The following is a 21,506-nucleotide window of genomic DNA, read 5'->3' as shown; positions in this document are numbered from 1 at the left end:
TCATTGGTGAAATGCCATCATCTTCAAAGACTTTTAATAGGGTTAGTTACATTATAGATTGTCTTACCTGGTTGTAAAATATCAGATTCAGGGAAGTCATCAAAATTTGAAGTATCATCAATGCTTTTGATTTCGATAGGGATTGCTGCTGGCCTTTCCCTATAAAAAGGTATTAAGTAGGCATGGTAACTTTTCTTGAACTCTCAATTTCCAACAAATAATTCTACTCGTAAATTCTGCATACTATTCTACAGATACTAGAAAATCCAAGGAAATTTATTGTGCATTTGAGAATAGTTAAAGGGAGTTCAAAATAGTTGAGTATAATTTTTTTATTAAAATGTTTTCGTTTACTTAGAATTTAAAATATTTTTGTAATTTGGGGGGTTATGTGGTAGGTACATATATTTATAGGGTCCATGAGAGGTTTTAATACTGGCATGAAATGGGTAATAAGCACATCATGCAGAATGGGGTGTCCATCCCCTCAAGCATTTATCCTTTGAGTTACAAACAATCCAATTACATTCTAAGTTATTTTAAAATGTACAATTAAGTTATTATTGACTATAGTCACCTTCTTGTGCTATCAAGTAATAGGTCTTATTCATTCTATTTTTTTTGTACCCCCTTAAGCATCTCCACCTGCTTGCCATTTTTGTATCTCTGTACCAAGGCTTTCCCATACTATTTTCTTTTAAGTGGAAAAATGAGCTAATGAAAAGTAAAAGAAGAGGTTTTATTTAAAAGATTGTAGAGTTGTATAAAGTATTTGAGATATTATGAGGACAGGATCCTTCTTAATTGATTTAGGAATAGAATTCTACTAGTAGACAATCCATAAATTAAAAGTCATTTGGGAAAATAAGGGGCACATAGGTGAAGGGACTATATATTTGTGATGAAATCTGCATGCGAAAACTTCTGTCATACAAATTTTAAGAGAATCAAAGATACTCAGTTAAAAAGAAACCAGTCATGAAAATGCCTTCTTATCATGCTAAAAAGTTTAACTATAGAAATGGTTAAAAGAAGCTATCAGTTTTTATTGCTTCTGTTTTTTCAGCAAATATTTATTGGATTTATTAGGTGCTAAGTTTACCAAATTATGTAAAACCATATATATTTTTTACCAGAATTATTCCAACTCATTTATACTTAGTATACTACTTTAGTAAACCTAGTTTAGAGGAAAGAACCCTGGAGGCCTGAGAGCTAACCTTCCTTGTTATTAACTAGCAGTATGACCTTAGGCAGCCAAGTCCCTGCTCCATGACTGTTCCCTCATTATAAAACCAAGAGAACTGGCAGTCTCTAAGCATCCTTCCCACTGTAAAAGGGGGGGGTATTCTAGTTCTATTCAATTAAGTTATGTGTGTATAGTATTATACAGCATAGTAGTTAAGAGTTAGGCCTCCACGGAGCTTGCAGTGAGCCAAGATTGCGCCACTGCACTCCAGCCTGGGCGACAGAGCGAGACTCCGTCTCAAAAAAAAAAAAAAAAAAAGAGGCCTCCACCAGGAGAATGGTGTGAACCCGGGAGGCGGAGCTTGCAGTGAGCCGAGATTGCGCCACTGCACTCCAGCCTGGGCGACAGAGCGAGACTCCATCTCAAAAAAAAAAAAAAAAAAAAAAAAAAAAAAAAATTACTAGCTACAGCACTGTAGACACATTACTTAACTTCTCTGTGCCTTAGTTTCCTCACTTGTAAGGCAGGGATAATAACAGTTCCTATTTTATAGAGCTTATATGAGGATAAGATGAGAAATGCAAGTAAAATACTTAAAACAGTGCTGGACACAATAAATGATTTTTAAAAATTAGCTATTATTACAAAAGGCAGAGTGGGCTAGGCGCCTGTAATCCCAGCACTTTGGGAGGCCGAGGCAGGTGGATCGCTTGGGCTCAGGAGTTCAAGACCAGCCTGGGCAACTGGGCAACATGGTGAAACCCCATCTTTACAAAAAAAAAAAAAAAAAAACCACCAACAAAATTAGCTGGGCGTGGTGGCACAGGCCTATAGTTCCAGCTACTTGGGGGGATGAGGTAGGGGGATCATTTGAGGCCGGGAGGTCGAGGCTGTGGTGAGCCATGATCATGCCACAGCACTCCAGCCTGGGCGACAGAGTGAGACCCTGTCTCAAAAAAATAAGTAATAAGAATAGGCAGAGTGCCTAGCACACAGCAGGTTCCCCAGTGAAGAGCTGTACCAAGGAAATGACACATAAGCTATCTTGGAAGATGCAAAGGAGCCAGCTAAGCAGGGTAGGGGTAGAGGCAGCAGGGAGAGGGCATTTCAGTCAGGATGGATAGCAAATGGCAAAACTTAGAGGTGGGAAGAGGAGTAGGAGAGGCCATCCAAGATGAACTTCTGCAGATGAGGCAAGCGCCATATCTTGCAGTCCTAAGAAAGCAGTTAAGGCTTCTTAACTGTATTCCAAGTGCAAAAGGATGCAGGAAAGTGGCATGGCCAGATTTATGCTTCTAAACTGTTGCTGTGTGGAGAACAGATCAGAACTACTGACAGTAGTTTGGCCATAAACTGAAAAAAGCCAATGCTCACAATTAACAACTATAAGCAAATTCTTAAAAGTTACTTGTATTATTTAATGCCCAACCAATGTTTAAAGAGGGACCGTACCTTATTATAAATTAATTAAGGAGACAGTATGTGGTATATTACAGCAAGGACAAAAATGAGGGGTCACTGTGTGAAATGTAAATACATGTTTCATGTGCTAACAGCCTTCACTGTGAATATGAATATAAGAATTTAAACAGGTGCCCAATGTTCTTCCCTGAAAGTGGATGTTAGCCTAAAATGAGTCATCTAGCTGTAGCCACGATAGTCCCACTCATTTACATAATCCAGAAAACACTGCACTTAATGACATTATATGTTAGTTTTGTATTTAATCTAGCAGAATCAGAGGTAAATTAATTGCCAACTCTAGAAATTTGTTTTTACTCAGACCTTTCCCATTCAAAGCCTAGGAACATACCTTATGTGCTCCCAGTCGACACCTTCAAAAAAGGGATGACCTTTTATTTCTTCTACTCCACTATTTCCAATTCTGTTTTCAGAATCAATACAAAATCTACAACGTGGAAACAGAGAAATTATCATACACAAGTTACATCTAAAGTATTCTAGCTGCATTACTTCAAATATTTCTTTTTTAAAGCAATATGTTTTTCTTTTATTGATGTTAACTATGTTTATTGTAGGAAATGTGGAAGAAAATAAAAATCATCTGTAAGTGCATTGTTTAGAGATAACTACTGTAAATATTCTAATATAATCTTTTACAATATTAAAAATACTGTGTGGCTACCATAGTTACTATGTTAGGTCTGCTTTTTTTCACTTGATATACTGAGAAAATTTGCCAAAGTCATTAAATATTTTTCAATAAATTTGTTTTTTGTTTTTTTGTTTTTGAGACGGAGTCTCGCTCTTTCGCCCAGGCTGGAGTGCAGTGGCGCGATCTCAGCTCACTGCAAGCTCCACCTCCCGGATTCATGTCATTCTCCTGCTTCAGCCTCCCGAGTAGCTGGGACTACAGGCACCCGCCACCTTGCCTGGCTAATTTTTTGTATTTTTAATAGAGACGGCGTTTCACCATGTGAGCCAGGATGGTCTCAATTTCCTGACCTCGTGATCTGCCCTCCGCAGCCTCCCAAAGTGCTGGGACTCCAGGTGTGAGCCATTGCACCCGGCCAATAAATTTGTTTTCTACAATTTACATATAGAAGTATTATAGACAGTCTACTATTGAGCCAGTCCACTACTGTTGAACATTTATTAGTTTTCAATTTTCACTATTAAATACCATGAAAAACATATTGTACCTAAATCTTTATACGTATCTGATTATCTACATAAGCAAAATCCCTAGAAGTAGAACTTCTGGGTCAAAGGTCATATATAGTTTAGGGATTTTAAAAAAATAATATGCTGCCAACTGGCTATTCCCACAAGTTGTCCCAATTTATATTCCTTCCAGCCATTCACATCAGTACCAAAACACTTCATATTAGTTGAGGAACACATGGAATTTTTTGCTTAGAAGATTTTACATATATACTTTTCATGACAGGAATCTGCTATTAACATTTTCCTTTTTCTCTTTAATGGAATCAGGTCATTGCATTCTAACAGAAGTGACCTTTTGCTTTTATATATATCAGTAACTGAAGCAATACAAGACCTCCTCCCTCTTTTTAATTCCTACATTTTTTTCTGCATACTTCCTTTTAAGAGTTTACATTTTTAAAAACACCTTTATTGATCTCTTTGACTGTATACATCAGTGGTATCCCCTCTTCCCCCACAAAAGTGAAATGAGTCTTTTAGGTTCTTAGGAAGTTTTGAGACACTATGAACTCCACTAGGAATTTAATCACTAACCTGAGAATTAAGTCCTTGGCTTTCTCAGATATAGGTACCTCTGGAGGAAATACCAGAGTTTCTTTCCAGTTCATCACTTTTCTGTATGTTTCTTGAGGTGTTTCAGAGCAGAAAGGTGGATATCCTATGTATCAAATAAATCAAAAATGTTTCATCAGCTTTGTGATCAGTGAAGTTCATACCCACGAAACATGTGCTACAAGAAACCAAACAACCCTGAGTGCTCTATTTAACAGTCAAAAATGCCACCATTCATCAATTTACAATCACATTGCTAATAAAGTCAATAAAATAAAGGATTGAAAGCACTGCCTCCCCTTTTACCTGAAAAGCTATGTAGATAACCACTTTTATACGTGGGAGTTTGGGTTAAATACCCACCTTCCTGAAACAGGATCCGTGGAGAGCTCACTGGTATTGATCAGTATGTATTTAACATTGGGGGAATGTCAGAATTAAGTTTAAAAGACTTCAAATATTTTAGTTAATGATATCTGTAATATGTTCAAACAATGGCACTCAAGGAAATGTCTATATTTTGTACATAAATGAATGATAAAACATACCTATTAGCATTTCATACATAATCACTCCCAAAGACCACCAGTCACACAATTTGTTGTAACCAGTCTGCATGAATACTTCTGGAGCAATGTAATCTGGTGTCCCAACTGTGGAATATGCCTACAAAGGAGCAACTTGTCAAACCAGCATTCTTAACATTTAAAAAATATCTATCTGAGGATGGCTTACTACTGGAAAAAGCAATATATAGAGGAGTTAAATTTTCACTTATATTTATTTTGCATGTTTATCATGTGCAAGGCTTAGTGGTAGGTAGTGAGTAAGATAATATGTTATAGACTACTATTTTTCAGTCTATTTACTTTCCTGAGGGAATGCTGAATTAGTTTTCCTTTCATCACTCAGTTGAACAAATATTTATAGAGTGTCCATATGTGCCAGGCATTTTATAAGAATATATCGTTTCTGCCCCCACAAGAAGCTCAGTTATTTATATATATAGCCTTCAGTCTATTTCAAAAAGAATGAAAAAGTTGAACCTAGAAGACCTGACTTCCCACTCACTACTAATGTGTTCTTGGGCAAATTATTCAATTTCTCTGAGGCTCAGCTTCTGCTTACATAAAACTGAAATAATACCTGCCCTAATAGAGTTGATATGAAGATGAAACAATAAACGACATGTGTTTTGTAAACTACAAACTACAAAAATAAGCATGAGGTATTTTCATTATAAATGTAATTCCAGGGTACTGCTTATCTATTAAGAAGCTATGTAGTTTTTAATTCTTAATTCATATAAAATCTTACAAAATTGATTTCTACAAGGCAGTAATTCTCAACTAGGGGTAGTACTCTTGGGGCCATGGCAAAATGTATGACCACAGATTTTGTAATCTCAGTGACATAACTGGCATTTACAGGGCAGGGGATCCAGGTGCTAAAGAAATTTCCTGCCCCAAACACTGAGTCCTCTCTACTTCTCCCTTGGGAAATACTCAATCTAAGGCTTGACAACTACTGGCCATGAGAATAATAAAACACACACCTGAGTAATCACCTATGAATATTTTGTAACTAGGGGGGTACAGAATTCCCCCACCATAATTTTAGCAGTATTCAGTTTTTCCCCTTTAAAAATAGGGAATATTGCAATTATTCTCAATTGCAAAACCTGATCTAAAATGGACACATTTTAAAAGTAGAACAAAGTTTTTCTCCTTAATGTGTAACTCAATACATTTAAAAATACTGAAATGTTTTTACAAACATAAGAAGTTTGCAGTTATTTAGGTTAATGAGATAATAAGCTCAATAATGCAAAGGTCATTTTATTTGGTTTTAGAGGGTATTAGCCTATTATTTTTCAGTCTATTTACTTTCCTGAGGGAATGCTGAATTAGTTTTCATCATTTGGTTGAACAAGTATTTATAGAGTGTCCATATGTGCCAGGCATTTTATAAGAAATGAGAAAAACAAAATCCTAAGGCACATTCTTAACCTGTAGACCGTTCATGGACCATGTTAACAGGACAAAGGGAAAGAGGAGAAAGGGGAAGCAATTCTTCTATTTGCTCAGTTATAGAAAGGAAATAGTATGGGGTTAAAAATAATGTAATTCTATATTAAAGGAGTAATTAAATTTATCTGTGGCAAAGCCAGCTTTTTCAAATTGCATGTTTTATTGTAACACTGTTTACATCCCAAACTTCCTGTTTACTTTCTCTATAAAGAAGTTCTTAGAAACTCACAACCACCTTACTTGCTGATTGATACTTGTATCAGGATTTGTAACACAGTTATGAAAAATGGAAAAATGGAAATCACAAGGCATTCATTACAATTGCATTCGCCTCAGTGAGTTTTATTTAAAGTGCTAATTACTAGTAAACAGCTTACTTGTAGGTATGCTCAGTAAACTACTCTAAAGTTATAAAGTAAAAACCAACACTTTGCTTTACAGGCAAGGAAACTTAACAAAGAAACTAAGAAAACTGTGTGATCCCAGAGCAAGCGCTATCACTGTTATGAAGTAAATACTAATTATTATAAAGATAAAAATAATCAAGTTAAAACTAGGAAAGATTTTAGGACCAAGGCACAAAATTCTCTTAAAAACTGGTTGACTCACCAGTTGTCTCCTGTTCTTCTTCCAAGTTTCTGCTTTCCTCTTTGAGTTCATGTTCTGAAATGCTAATTTCAACAGTATGGAATTGTAATCACGACGGAAAAACGATCTCCACAAAAACAAAATACATATACATCTAAAACACAGTGGATTAAGGAGGGGGAAAGGGAAAGAACCTTCCGTTCTCTACAGTATCTTAACCAGGGAAAAAAGAAAAACAACAACCAAACTTACAGAAGTCACTTGGTGGGTTGTGTGTGAGATTTCTATAAAATTCAGTCCTGTGAGCTTTCTTTAATCCCGTACATAAACCAAAATCAGACAATTTTACATGACCCTAAAAAAAATCCAGTAAAATTAGATCATATTAACTTTGAAAACAAAAAGCCTCATTATAAACTCCTCTATTAAATGGCAATTATAATAAAAATTGTTAGCTTGGGATTTATACACGTAAAATGTAAAATTTTAAGTATCTGATGATTTTTTTTTTTTTTTTGAGACGGAGTCTCACTCTGTCACCCAGGCTGGAGTGCAGTGGTGCGATCTCGGCTCACTGCTAGCTCCACCTCCCGGGTTCACGCCATTCTCCTGCCTCAGCCTCTCCGAGTAGCTGGGACTACAGGCGCCCGCCACCATGCCTGGCTAATTTTTTGTATTTTTAGTAGAGACGGGGTTTCACCATGGTCTCTATCTCCTGACCTCGTTATCCGCCCGCCTCGGCCTCCCAAAATGCTGGGATTATAAGCGTGAGCCACGGTGCCTGGCCTAAGTATCTGATGATGATTTTTAAAAGTAGAAAATGGAGGGAGATAAAAAGAGAGCCATATTCCCTGTTGTCATTTCATTCCCAAGTCCTCTCCTAGTACCTTATCATATAATGTTGTTTAGCAATATTCTAAATTGCAGTTGCTGATTTCCATTCACAAAATCAGCTCTACTGCTCTAAAAAATAATCAACAGCCTAGTAATTCACCAGTTTATTCACATGCCTTGGCATCCAATAAAAGGTTGTCTGGCTTAATATCCCGATGGATGAAACCCAACTGGTGGATCGCATCTATTGCCAGAACAGTCTCTGAAATGTAGAACTGTGTTTCCTCTTCTGTCAAGGTGTCTTTCTTCATTAGCAATGTCATCATGTCACCTAAATAAAGGAAAGTCAAATATATTATTATTGAAAATGCCTCAAAGGTGGAATACCTTGTAAAAGCTTTCCTGCTTTTTTTTTTTTTTTTTTTTGAGACAGAGTCTCACTTGCCCGGGTTGGAGTGCACTGGTGTGATCACAGCTCACTGCAACCTCCGCCTCCTGAGTTCAAACAGTTTTTATGCCTCAGCCACCCAAGTAGCTGGGATTACAGGTGTGCACCACCACAACCAGCTAATTTTTGTATTTTTAGTAGAGATGGGGTTTTGCCCTGTTGGCCAGGCTGGTCTCAAACTCCTGGTTCCAAGCTATCTGCCTGCCTTGGCCTCCCAAAGTACTGGGATTACAGGCATGAGCCACCATGCCCAGCTAGCTTTCCTGAGTTTGCATTTTATGATCTACCCAGTATATTTCTAACCATATCTTGGGCCAAATAAAAGTGCTATTGCATAAGCAGAAGTTTCATGACTTTTAATGGTTTTAAGGCAGAGACCATGTGAAATCAAATCACAAAAGAGCTGATAATGAAGTAATATCTACCACTGAACTTCTAGAATTAACTGCTGAGGAAAATGTCAAACTGTGCAAAAAAATCAGAATAAGTGCACCTGGAAACCAAATATATTCTTTTAGAGTTTAGTGGGACATTATCCCACTAAAAAAGGCACCTGCAGACATTCTTTTATTTTCAAGGAATTTTAAAAGTTTTAACAGTTTTAACTGTTATAAGCACTGGTGCACTTATAACACAGAATTGACAACTGATTACATTTTTTCATATATTTTTTGAGGCTTTAAAAAAAAAATAGGGGGCCAGGGGCAGTGGCTCACACCTGTATTCCCAACACTCTGGGAGGCTGAGGTGGGTGGATCACTTGAGGTCAGGAGTTTGAGACCAGCCTGACCAACATGGTGAAACCTGTCTCTACTAAATACAGAAAAAATTAGCTGGGCATGGTGGTGGGCACTTGTAATCCCAGCTACTCAGGAGGCTGAGGCAGGAGAATCACTTGAACCCGGGAGGCAGAGGTTGTAGTGAGCCAAGATCACACCACTGCACTCCAGCCTAGGCAACAGAGCGAGACTTCATCTCAAAAAATAAAAATTAAAACAAAACAAAACAAAAACCCAAAATTCTTTGCCTTCCATTGCCATTCTTTTCCCCTTGCCCTCTTTGCTGAGCAATGATTAAACCTCTTTTCTTTATAAATTACACAGTCTCAGGTCCTTTTTTTTTTTTTTTTTTTTTTTTTTTTTTTTTTTTTTTGAGACGTAGTCGCGCTGTTTCGCCCAGGCCGGACTGCAGTGGCGCTATCTCGGCTCACTGCAAGCTCCGCCTCTCGGGTTCACACCATTCTCCCGCCTCAGCCTCCCAAGTAGCTGGGACTACAGGCGCCCACCACTGCGCCTGCTAATTTTTTGTATTTTTAGTAGAGACGGGGTTTCACCATGTTGGCCAGGATGGTCTTGATCTCCTGACCTCAGGCGATCCACCTGCCTCGGCCTCCCAAAGTGCTGGGATTACAGGCATGAGCCACCGCCCCCAGCCAGCCTCAGGTATTTTTTGTAACAACACAAAATAAACTAATACAACTTGTAACAATCTAATTATATACAGTGAACCCAGAACAGTAATATTTAAAATGTGCTAACTTTATCATTCCTTCAAAACAATCTGTTTTGTGGTAAAAATAAGCATCAATATGGTAGTAAATATTTTTAAACTGTGACTATGTAAAGCCTCAAAGAAAATAAAAGTAAACCTCACCAATAAAATTATTATTGCATATAAAGATGTGCTTGTATCAGTCTGTCATTGATACAATGTTTGCTTTTACCTCCAGGGAGAAATTCCATGATTAGATAAAGATTCCTCTTATCCTGAAAACTATAAAACATCTTCACCACCCAGGCACCATCTGCTTCTACCAAAATATCTCTTTCTGCTCGGATATGGGCCACCTAGATGAATATATTTTTGAAAAAAATAATCGTAAATACATCACGCATTTGTCAAACTCATCTCTTACACTTATCCATCCATAACAGTTAATGAAGGAAAGATGGAGTTTCAAAAGATTTGATACATAAATGAATGTTCATATTCTCATCAAATATGGAGAGCCTCAAGAAATAGTTTATTTTAGCTTATATCTTTAGGTCTGAAAAGGTGAGGTCAACAGGTACATTATGTGAAGCTAAGGCCTCTGAAGTAGAGCAAGAATCAGTCTAACAACTTTTTAACCAGAATCTCTACCCAGCCTAGGATCCTGGCTTTGTCATATAAATTTAGGGCACTAGTGTGACTTTTAAAGTTAAAAGTAGTAAGCAGGGCCGGGCACAGTGGCTCACGCCTGTAATCCCAGCACTTTGGGAGGCCAAGGCAGGCGGATCACGAGGTCAGGAGATCAAGACCATCCTGGCTAAAACGGTGAAACCCCGTCTCTACTAAAAATACAAAAAATTAGCCGGGCATGGTGGCACACGCCAGTAGTCCCAGCTACAAGGGAGGCTGAGTCAGGAGAATCGCTTGAACCCGGGAGGCGGAGGTTGCAGTGAGCTGAGATCGCGTCACTACACTCCAGCTTGGTGACAGAACGAGACTCCATCTCAAACAAAAAAAAATGAGTAAGCAATGCCCTGTAAATTGGTACAGCAAACCTAAGCTTGGCTAAAAATAGCAAACTATTTTTAATTGTTAAACAAAGGTCCCAGCTTGATCATTATTTGGTGTTTTTTTTAAGAAATAGTAACAATTATAGTAACTTTATATTATATTGTTATTGTTATAATATAAAACCTCTATCATATCTATAAATGTTAGCTAAAGCAAATTTGTGTAACTTTTGGGGATTTTGCCACTGATTTCTCAGACACATAATTACTAGAGATACTATTATGTGAAAATGTTACAGACTGGAAAATTTTATAAACTGGATAATTTATGGGGTTGGTATAACTGGTCAGTTTGCAGATGCTTTTGCATTAATATATTTATACACTTTTTCCAAAGGTTAATAATAAGATTTGATTTATGCTTTTGCTATTTTCATTGTGCAACATTATAAACTCTGGTCCAAAGCACATGAGAACATACATTTGTAAACCTTTCTATGATAATAAAATATGATCTGCTTAAAGTGTCATATTTGGAATTATTCCTAGTGCAATAAATATTCTGAGATCAAAGCGTAAGAGTTGAGGAGTAAGAACTTGTTTTCTGGCATGAAAATACTTTATAATTTCTATGGATCTTTTTCATTAAGTGAAAAGTGGTAGCAAGAGTGCCTACCTATTACCTTTCATGAAGCAATTTAAGGTGGTAAGGAAAAGCCCTAAACTTTGGTGTTGCATCTGGTGTGTAAGGAAAACAACTACAACATAAACATGGCTTGATTATTTTTAAATGGTTTAAAGCCAAATTACAGGTTCTCTTTCCAAAACAGGATCCAAAGGTTGGAAAGTATGACCTATCGTAATCTGGTACAACAACAGTGGGGAGATCAGTTGGTATTTAATTTTGTGGGGGTGGTTTGCATTAAAATAAATGTGATAAAAGTTAAAATATTGATGTATTAGAATTGAGTAGAAAAAAACTTTCTAAAACAAAATCCAGTGGTAACAAATGCAAATTAATTTATACAGGGGTAAAAATACAACCCCAAAATGCAAAAGCAACTAGACGTTGGGCTACGACAGTGAGATTTCCGCCCCCCACCTCCCCACAGGAAAGAGCAGTGGTCCAGAGGCTCCTTAACTTCCCGCAAAATATTGTAGACCAAGGGCTGTCCAGTACAGATGTAACGCAAGTCATGTATGTAATTTTTAAATTTTCTAGAAGCCACATACAGAGTGAAATTATTTTTAATAATATAGTTTATGTAACCTAATATATCCAAATATTATCACCTTAGTATGTAATATATAAATCATTGAAATATTTTACTTTTTTTTTTTTTTTTTTTTTTTCGCACCAAGTCTTATTTGCTGGATATCTCAATTTGTGCCCAGTAGCCACATGTGGCTGGTATCTACACTACAGCTGGAACTAACTGCTTCCTTCTGTCCTTCTTATTATACCCTAGTAGGACTAATCCCATTATGGCTAAGTTAGATTCCTGTTGACCTCCTTGTCTCTGAGGCTATGCATGTTTTTGTTTTTTTTTTTTGAGACGGAGTCTTTCTCTGTCGCCCAGGCTGGAGTGCAGTGGCAGAATCTCGGCTCACTGCAAGCTCCGCCTCCCGGGTTCACGCCATTCTCCTGTGTCAGCCTCTCTGAGTAGCTGGGACTACAGGCACCCGCCACCATGCCCGGCTAATTTTTTGTATTTTTAGTAGAGATGGGGTTTCACTACAGCCAAATATGCAAGATCGAGACGTGGTCTCGATCTCCTGACCTTGTGATCCACCCGCCTCGGCCTCCCAAAGTGCTGGGATTACAAGCCTGAGCCACCGCGCCCGGCCTGGCTATGCATCTTTACCCACATCCTTATTGCCATCATTATCTTTTTCTTTTCTTCCTTTTTGTGGAGAACAGGGTCTCGCTATATTCCCATCATTATCTATAGTTCTGTAATCCAACTCAGTATCTCAACCTTCCTTGCCTTCCAAACCTCTTTCCTCTGGAGAATCATAGCCTGTCATCAACAAAATCCCCTATAACTCTGTCTCCAGATAGTTCCTATTACCTTCTTACCCTCACTGAAACTAGGGTGAAAAATCACCCAGCTATGCCAATGGGTTTCACTTTAAATTCATGACTGCAAATCTCAATGAGCCTTCAACTGCATTTCCTTAGCAGGTCTGCTTTCCTGCACCTGAAAATGACCATTTCACAATTTCCCTCCTTAAATCTTCAAAAAGCCATCCCTCCTTTACTCGAAGCCACCCCTTGTAACTGCATTAAGGCACAGGAAACATGGAGAGAGCCCAGAATATTTACAAAGTTACAGATTTTAGAAATATGTAAAATCAGCAAATTTCCAGGAGACTAGTTTTGATTATCTGATACGTGATAGGGATTCTGGGAGCCGAGAACTGTCCTTTATTTTCATTGTAGTCAGAAAAGGAGGTATTTCAGAAGGTATGGACTGAATGTTCATGCATCTACAAAATTCATAGAGTAAAGCTTTAATCTCCATTGAGGCTGTATTTGGAGATGGACCCTTAGGGAATTAATTAAGGTTAATTAATGAGGTCATAAGGGTGTAATTAGTGTCCTTATAAGAAGAGACACCAGAGAGTTCTCACAGGAGTGTGTGTCCCTGCACACACCAAGGAAAGGCCATGTGAAAACTTAGTGAGAAGGTGGCCATCTGCAAGACAGGAAGAGAGGCCTCACCAGAAACCAAAACCTGCCCAAACTTTCATTTTTGACTTGTAGCCTCCAGAACTGTAAGAAAATAAGTTTCTGTTGTTTAAGCTAACCAGCCTGTTGTGTTCTGTTATGGAAGTCTAAGCAGACTAATACATAGATTATAAATTTGGAAGAAACCTTAAAAGAATTGAGAAACACTAAAACAGGCTACCAAAAAATTAATAGCTTATGTAATATGTGTAAATTGCTTCTTAAAAATTCTAATATAAACAGTCTTAACGAGTCGTTAGTGGATGCTCCTTTATATTACGTGTGTTAAAGAACTCATACCTGCTCTTTTTCAAGCATATCAGCCTTTCTCAATATCTTCATTGCATAGATATGGCCTGTATCTTTCTTCTGGACCAACCGCACCTAAAAGATAAAAACATGTATTATAAATGTTAAACAGTCACTATTTGTTCAGGAATGAAAAGTAGCTTCCTTTAAAGAAAGCAGGAATTTGCCAGTGTTGGTATTTCAGGAATTTTATATATATATATATATATACACACACACACACACACACACACACACACATATATATATATATTCTTTTGAGATAGCGTTTCACTCATGTCGCCCAGGCTGGAGTGCAATGGTGGGATCTCAGCTCACTGCAACTTCCACCTTCCGGGTTCAAGCGATTCTCCTGCCTCAGCCTCCCAAGTAGCTGGGATTACAGGCGCCCACCATCACGCCCAGCTAATTTTTGTATTTTTAGTAGAGACAGGGTTTCACTTGCCAGGCTGGTCTCGAACTCCTGACCTCAGGCGATCCACCTGCCTCGGCCTCCCAAAGTATTGGGATTACAGGCGTGAGCCACCGCACCCAGCCAGGAATTATATTTTAACACATATTTTAAATTATCTTAACATACATATTTGCAGCAGTAGTGACTTTTAAAAAGAAACATACCTCTCCAAAAGCTCCTCTTCCTATAACTTTCAGAGACTCAAAGTCATCCAAGCCAAGTCTGGTCCTTTTGAGCCGTAAGAACTCTGTTTCTTTGCGAGCGTGTTGTGATCGACGTAACTTTTTCTATTAAAAAAAGACAATTTAAACGGATGATTTTATAATCAGGTTGTTTTGACGAAGCTTCTAGTATTAAAAGATGATACACGTAAAAATAAATGATAGCACTAATATGTAATATACTATTAGGCTAAAACAATTTAAAGAAAACTTTTTAAAATTTTTAACAATTGATAAATCTTTACTCTTGAGGTGGACTCCATTAAATATGTAATTTAGTCCATCATATTTGTCTATATATATATGTATAACTTATTCTTTCATCTATATGGTAACTTAATTCCATAAATAAAAATTAAATGTTAGTAAATGTTAATAGTATTCTGATACTGATTTTTATTCTGTCAGGAAATCTGCTTTGCTTCAATTCCTTAATTTCCAAGGTTGCTCTTTCACAACTACTGAGACTTGTGACAATAAAATAACAACATAATGGTAGTGTTTCCAAAGAGATTTACTTGTGGTAGAATTTACTCTTGGGCAAATTTTAATAAACTGCTTGAGACTTGGCATACAACTTCCTGAAAATATAAACTTGCAAAAACAGTTACAAGAAGAAGTCATTAAAATATCCAAGTTGGTAATTTCGTAACTGATTCTACAAAGACCACAAAAAATAACTTCCATTAATAAGCAACACTGTGAAATACCTGAAGGTTACATTTGGAACAGGCATTTATTTTATTGTTCTAAACTTCATTTTTCACCCTCACCAATCAAAATTCTGTTTTTTGACATAGTTAGCTCCTAGTAGAGGAAACACTAAGTGGAAAAGAAACAATATCAGAGAAAAAATTTAACTCCTGTTCATCTTCAACTGAATCCTGTCAAGCTTTCAGTGCTTCAGTTTGGAGGGACAGACAAATCAAAATGACAGTAACAGCTTAGAAACATTGCTTCTAAATGCAGCTCATGGTATAGCCTCTCCCTACTCCCGTGGATATCTGTTTTTAAAAGGGTTAGGTGAACTATTAATTAGAAATATGTATGTCAACATGTATTATCAATGCAATGGAATTCTGATACTTCTAACAAAGTTAATCTAAGAAGATGAAATCAAGAAATGTCTTCAAACAGCTAAATGAAGTTATACACTAAGGCACACCAATGGTGTAAATTATGACAGTAATGAAGATAAAAATCAAGTACACAAATTAACAGGCTTTGCCTAATGTCTTTTTTTAATGTCTTTAATGTCTTTTTTTAAATGTCTTTTTCCACATCTGATATTGATTATAAAATACAATGGTACTATGGAAAAAGTAAGCAAGCAACAATGAAAGATAATTTTTTTCAGTAAAAAGTGAGGCGATAAGCTGGGTGCGGTGGCTCATGCCTGTAATCCCAGCACTTTGGGAGGCCGAGGTGGATGGATCGTGAAGTCAGGAGATTGAGACCATCCTGGCCAACATGGTGAAACCCTGTCTCTACTAAAAATACAAAAATTAGTCGGGCATGGTGGCATGCACCTGTACTCAGGAGGCTGAGGCAGGAAAATCACTTGAACCCGGGAGGCAGAGGTTGCAGTGAGCTGACATCCCGCCATTGCACTCCAGCCTGGGTGACAAGACCAAAACTCCATCTCAAAAAAATAAAAGTGTGTGTATGTGTGTATGTATGTGTATATGAAATTCCTGAAATACCAACACTGGCAAATTCCTGCTTTCTTTAAGGGAAGCTACTTAAATATCAGTTTAATGGAGCTAAAATTACATTGATACAATTAAGAAAACAAATGCGGCCTAAAACAATAGTGAAGACTATTTTTTTGCTGCTTTTTACATAAATGCAATGACAAATACCCTTTTTTGCACATAGGTCTTCAAAAACACCTTTTAAATAATAAAAAAATAAATTACTAGTAAAACAAAAGATAGCTCTAAAAAGTATCTGATTTTAAATTTTAAGACTAATTTTTAAAAGGCCACTTGGTGGCACTATAGTATCACGTCCTTTAAGGAAGTAGTGAGGAGGGTTTTTTTAATTACATAAATGAATAAGTATAAGAATTTTGAAAGTATTTTGAATCTCTCGCTTTATAGATTATAAAACAGTACAGTTGGATATAGTTGCAGAAATCCTGCTTAATCTGAATGGAAAAGATGACCTCACTAAACACAGTTTCATAAATTGTCTAGTAGTTTGTATAATGCAGCACTCACACAATTTATGTGGTTTTGGGCACATCCACTTAATAGCAAAAAGAGAGTCACAAGTGTATGGAACACATAATTCTATAAAAATGAGCATCACCTATAACATTGTTACATTACTTAAAAAAAAAATCGATTCCATGATTTTAGTGTTAGAATCAGTGTTGCAGTCCAGAGGTAGCTGAAGCAAATTCATGTTAAAAAAAAAAAAAAAATCAGTGAAAAAGCCTGTTGATATATCTACTCACAACTGGTATAGATTAAGTAGCCTTGAAAGACAAACAGTATCCTTGCGGTAACTGCATCCTTTCCTCTTCAAAGAAGACAATAAAAATCTGTGGTCAGCTTAACATTTCACGACTCTCTTTTATAGCTTGAACTTGCCTATTTAGTTTTTCATTAGAGTAAATAACATTCCATGTTGGATGGGATTTTCTTAAGTGAGATGAAACTAGAAAGTGATTTTCTTCCTTTCTCCATTCCTTTTTATATAGGTGTTCCTCAAACTCTCTATCTGTAGGGTGGCCAGTATTTGTATAAGACAGACAGTGCATACGAAAGTTTTCAGATGAAAAGGGTTCAGCTAGCAACTTTATCTATTTTATTTTTATGAAACAATTTTATTTTTTATCAAACCCACCCCATATAAAGATGCTGTAACATACTTTATATTAAGGTTGAGAGAGCTTGTCTATTTTACAGAATTTGATATAATCCAGGCTCTAGCATGGAACCTAATAATAAGCACTTGTGGAATTAAAAACATTTTTACAGAAAAACATCAGAAGTTTTATAAACTGGTATTATGGGCCACTGACTATTTTTATGGAAAAATCATCTATTTTCTACAAGTTATTCAGAAAAATTAGAGAAAATAGCTGTAAATGTAGTCAGTACTTGCTGATGCAGACCAGAAGTTGCAAACAGGAAGCTACAAACTATATTCAACCTACAGATATATTTGGACTGCACGTTGTTTTTCAAAAGCAGGTGATTGGTTATTCTGCAAAAAAAGTCCAGATTACTAGCTTCTCTGGAAAAACAGGGCCTTGGCCACAGGGGCCAATGGTAGCAATCCTCTTTAGATGAGCCTTGGTTCCCTAATTTGTCAGTCCCCACCACTGATGCCAGTCCCCAGGAGACATGTCCAAGTGGGCTGGGACTCTTATTACAGCAATGTGAAAAGTGGCATGTCTTTGCCAACAGATAAACTGTAAGGATCAATATTTAAGAAAATAATATTTTTTAAAAAGGAAAAATATTAATCTATTTCTTTGTGGAAGCAAAAAAAAAATCATGTAAGTTGAATATGTAAACACAGTATATCTGGATCAAAAGAATATAACCTTAGATGTCACTATGAAACCAACCTGGCCAGCTTGTCTCACTTCCGTTGCCTGCTTAGTGTTTGGGCATCTGTTTTTGCAGTCTCTTCCCTACACTTCAAATTAAGATCTTATGTTTAAGATTTCTATATCAATATAATGATGTATAATATATAAATGCAATTATATGGTTATTAATTATAAGAAATTTATAATTCTAACTTTAAAATGAGGAAAGATATGCTCATTCTTATTTTTTCTCTATAGATTGGAATACAGATTTGAATCACTACCTTTCTCACTAAAATTTAAAGGACATAAATGAGCTTTTCAAATATTAATGACACATAAATAATGATAGATTATTTTAAATGTAAAACCATTTGAGTTGTCTAGATTGAGTCAACTGATTAACAAAGTTACCATCTTTAGTATAAGTCATAAAATATTGTATTTGATTTAAACATTGCAACTATAAGGAACAGGTACAGTCCTAGGAAAGGTACAGGGAAGATTAGACACTGATTTGATTTCAATTAATCATTTGATGATGGTCTACTCTTTAAATATAGAAACTATTTTTTTTTCTTTTTTTGAGACAGGCTGTCACTCTGTCATCCAGGCTGGAGTGCAATGGCATGATCTCAGCTCACTGCAGCCTCCGCCTTCTGAGCTCAAGTGATCCTCCCACCTGAGCCTCCTGAGTAGCTGGGACTACACACACAGGACACTATGCTTAATTTTTAAAATTTTTTGTAGAGACCAGGTCTTACTATATTTCCCAGGCTGATCTTGAACTCCTGGGCTCAAGTGATCCTGCCATCTTGGCCTCCCAAAGTGCTGGGATTACAGGTGTGTGCCACTGCACTCAGCATGTTAAACTAATTAATCTAGGTTGTGACTCCCTATTGCCTGGTACTAAAGTATACCTTTTTTAGTACACTATTCTAAACCTAGCTTTCCATGGTGTGCTATCAACTTAACTCACTATTTCCTTTTATTGCACCCTTTATAGCTCAAATGTAAACTCATTATTCTGTATACGTATTCACTATTTTGTATACATCTCTTACCGCTAATGTAAATTCTACCCATTCTTTACAATTCAACTCAATTGTTACTTCTTCTATGAAACGTTTTCTGATCCTCTGAATTAAAGGAAAAATCTTCTCTATATTTTCAACGTTCACCACATTCTATCATGTGTACATATTTTTACACACACTCACTCACTCTCTCACTCTCCTAATCTAAAACTCCTTGAGGGCAAAAGCGATTATTCATTTATTCACCAAATATTTATTCTAGCTCTCTGCCAGACAGCTGTGGAGATAGAATGCTCAACAAGATGTTACAGTGTCTAGTCTTTGGGAAGACTGTATTTTAAGGCTCCCATGGGGACAGGAACAGTAGAATACAGAAGGTACCTTAAGAGGTTAAGGAAGATTTCCCAGTGGAAGTGATGCCTGAAGCGAGGCCTAAAGCTGCTTCTTTGCCCAGGCTGGAGTGAAGTGATGTGATCATAGCTCATGGCAACCTCAAACTCTCAGGCTCAGGTGATCCTCCCACCTCAACCCTACCAAGTAGCTAGGACTACAGGCACGCACCACCATGCCCAGCTACTACAGATTCTTGAAGAATAATGGGAGTTGGGTAGGAGTAAGGAAGAGTTCCAAGCAGCAGAAAGAGCATGTGAAAAGGTCCACAGGCAAGACAGGGGACATCAAAGAAATTCATACTTGTCAGCGTGGGGGGTGGGTGACAAGAGGTGAGGCTAGAGAGAGATAAGCAGAGGCCAAGTAGTGAAGGTATACCAATGTTAAAGAGCTTGCCCATATCCCGAGATAAGGGAGCCAGTGAAGGGTTATTAAGCAAAACAGTGACATGATCAAATCTATTTTTAGACCGATTACTCTAGCTGCAGTATGCAGAAAAACTGGGGGTGGGAAATGGGGAGACCAGTTGGGGACAGTTATTTTTCAGGTTAAAATATATGGTAGTTTAAATCAGGGTAATAGCACTGAACTAGAGAAATAGATAGCTTTAAAAGAATATTTAGGAAAAATTTTAGAAGAGTTAGCAATTGATTAATTCCTCCCAGAGCTTGCCTTTCTCATTCTACACACCTAAAATACATTAGGCAATGTTCTCTAAATATGTGTTCTTGGAATTTAAGAAAAAAACAAAACTGCCTCCTTCTAAAGATATCAATAAAAGATATCCATGACAGCAACAAAGTAAGAAGCCCATATTCAAATGATAAAATCCACATTATTTAAGTTATAAAATACCTGATGTCAAATGAATGAAAAGTCACTGGGGGTGCTTTTGTACAGTAATTATAGGTAATTACATTACCTCTTCATCTGCTAATCCTTCTTCTTCCATGGCCACTTCTAATTTCTTCTGCCTTTTCAAAGGAAAAAAAAATTAAATTTTAAATACATTCCTAACTATTTCCACTTAAGAAATATACATTTATTTATTCAAGTTAACCACTTCAGCTTGCTAGGCTAAAAAAAAAAAAAATCTTTCAAGTTGGATCAAGATAATCACTAAGAATAGTTTTCTTTCTCAAAAAAACAAACCCAGATTTTGCGTTCTCATACTGGCCAAATGAATAATTTACTTCTGAAGCTTACTTCACTCTCTTGCCTAAATGAAATGTTGGCAATGACTGATGTTCTAATATGGAAGACTCTGCTATTTAATGTTCAATCCACCAATATCATTAATATTTCCCAATGCTTATATTAGAAATATAAAAAGATGACTATACTGACTAAAAGTATAAAATTTTAAGGTAAATATCCCTGGTTCTAACACTTATTAGCTAAATGAGCTTGGCTAAGTCCCTCATTTAAACTCTAAGCTCAGTTTTCCTTAACTTATGAAGGAAAAATGTTCAATGCAATTGCATTTATTTTATTGTATTAAAATTATTTGAAAATTGGAAAGTCATACATGTGTATTTTTAAAAACCCACCAGCGGCCGGGCACGGTGGCGCACGCCTGTAATCCTAGCACTTTGGGAGGCTGAGGTGGGCGGATCACGAGGTCAGGAGATCGAGACCATCCTGGCTAACACTGTGAAACCCCATGTCTACTAAAAATACAAAAAAAATTAGCCGAGCATGGTGGTTGGCGCCTGTAGTCCCAGCTACTTGGGAGGCTGAGGCAGGAGAATTGCTTGAACCTGGGAGGCGGAGGTTGCAGTGAGCCAAGATCGTGCCACTGCACTCCAGCCTGGGTGACAGAGTGAGACTCTGTCTCTAAATAAATATTTTTTTAAAAACCCACTAGCTACCAGAACATTTGCTTTTCTAGGTACAGCCAGGTTCAGTTATTCATTTTTTTTTAAACAGCACCCTTGAAGTTAGTTAAGCTAAGGATCTGGGGTGGATGAAGTAACTAAAACTAGAG

General features: G+C 36.9%; 1 protein-coding gene across 5 annotated transcripts in view; it reads right to left on the bottom strand.

Annotated features, from left to right (window-relative positions):
• The window catches only part of STK38L (serine/threonine kinase 38 like), a 79,691-nt gene that overhangs the window by 2,794 nt on the left and 55,391 nt on the right, over positions 1-21,506 (bottom strand). For 4 of the 5 annotated variants that reach the window (XM_063639193.1, XM_055280294.2, XM_063639194.1 and 1 more), the window contains 11 exons: positions 20,442-20,493; positions 14,489-14,611; positions 13,862-13,945; positions 10,053-10,176; positions 8,058-8,212; positions 7,300-7,402; positions 7,069-7,130; positions 4,978-5,095; positions 4,412-4,535; positions 3,003-3,098; positions 68-159 (listed from right to left, as the gene is read on the bottom strand). In XM_063639193.1, coding sequence (XP_063495263.1) covers positions 68-159; positions 3,003-3,098; positions 4,412-4,535; positions 4,978-5,095; positions 7,069-7,130; positions 7,300-7,402; positions 8,058-8,212; positions 10,053-10,176; positions 13,862-13,945; positions 14,489-14,611; positions 20,442-20,493 — 1,133 coding nt within the window. The remainder of the gene's footprint in view (positions 1-67; positions 160-3,002; positions 3,099-4,411; positions 4,536-4,977; positions 5,096-7,068; positions 7,131-7,299; positions 7,403-8,057; positions 8,213-10,052; positions 10,177-13,861; positions 13,946-14,488; positions 14,612-20,441; positions 20,494-21,506) is intronic. The other variant, XM_063639195.1, reaches the window with a different exon arrangement.

Source organism: Symphalangus syndactylus, chromosome 5 (assembly GCF_028878055.3).
Source record: "Symphalangus syndactylus isolate Jambi chromosome 5, NHGRI_mSymSyn1-v2.1_pri, whole genome shotgun sequence".
NCBI lineage: Eukaryota > Metazoa > Chordata > Mammalia > Primates > Hylobatidae > Symphalangus > Symphalangus syndactylus.
This window is presented reverse-complemented; position numbering and strand designations above follow the sequence as displayed.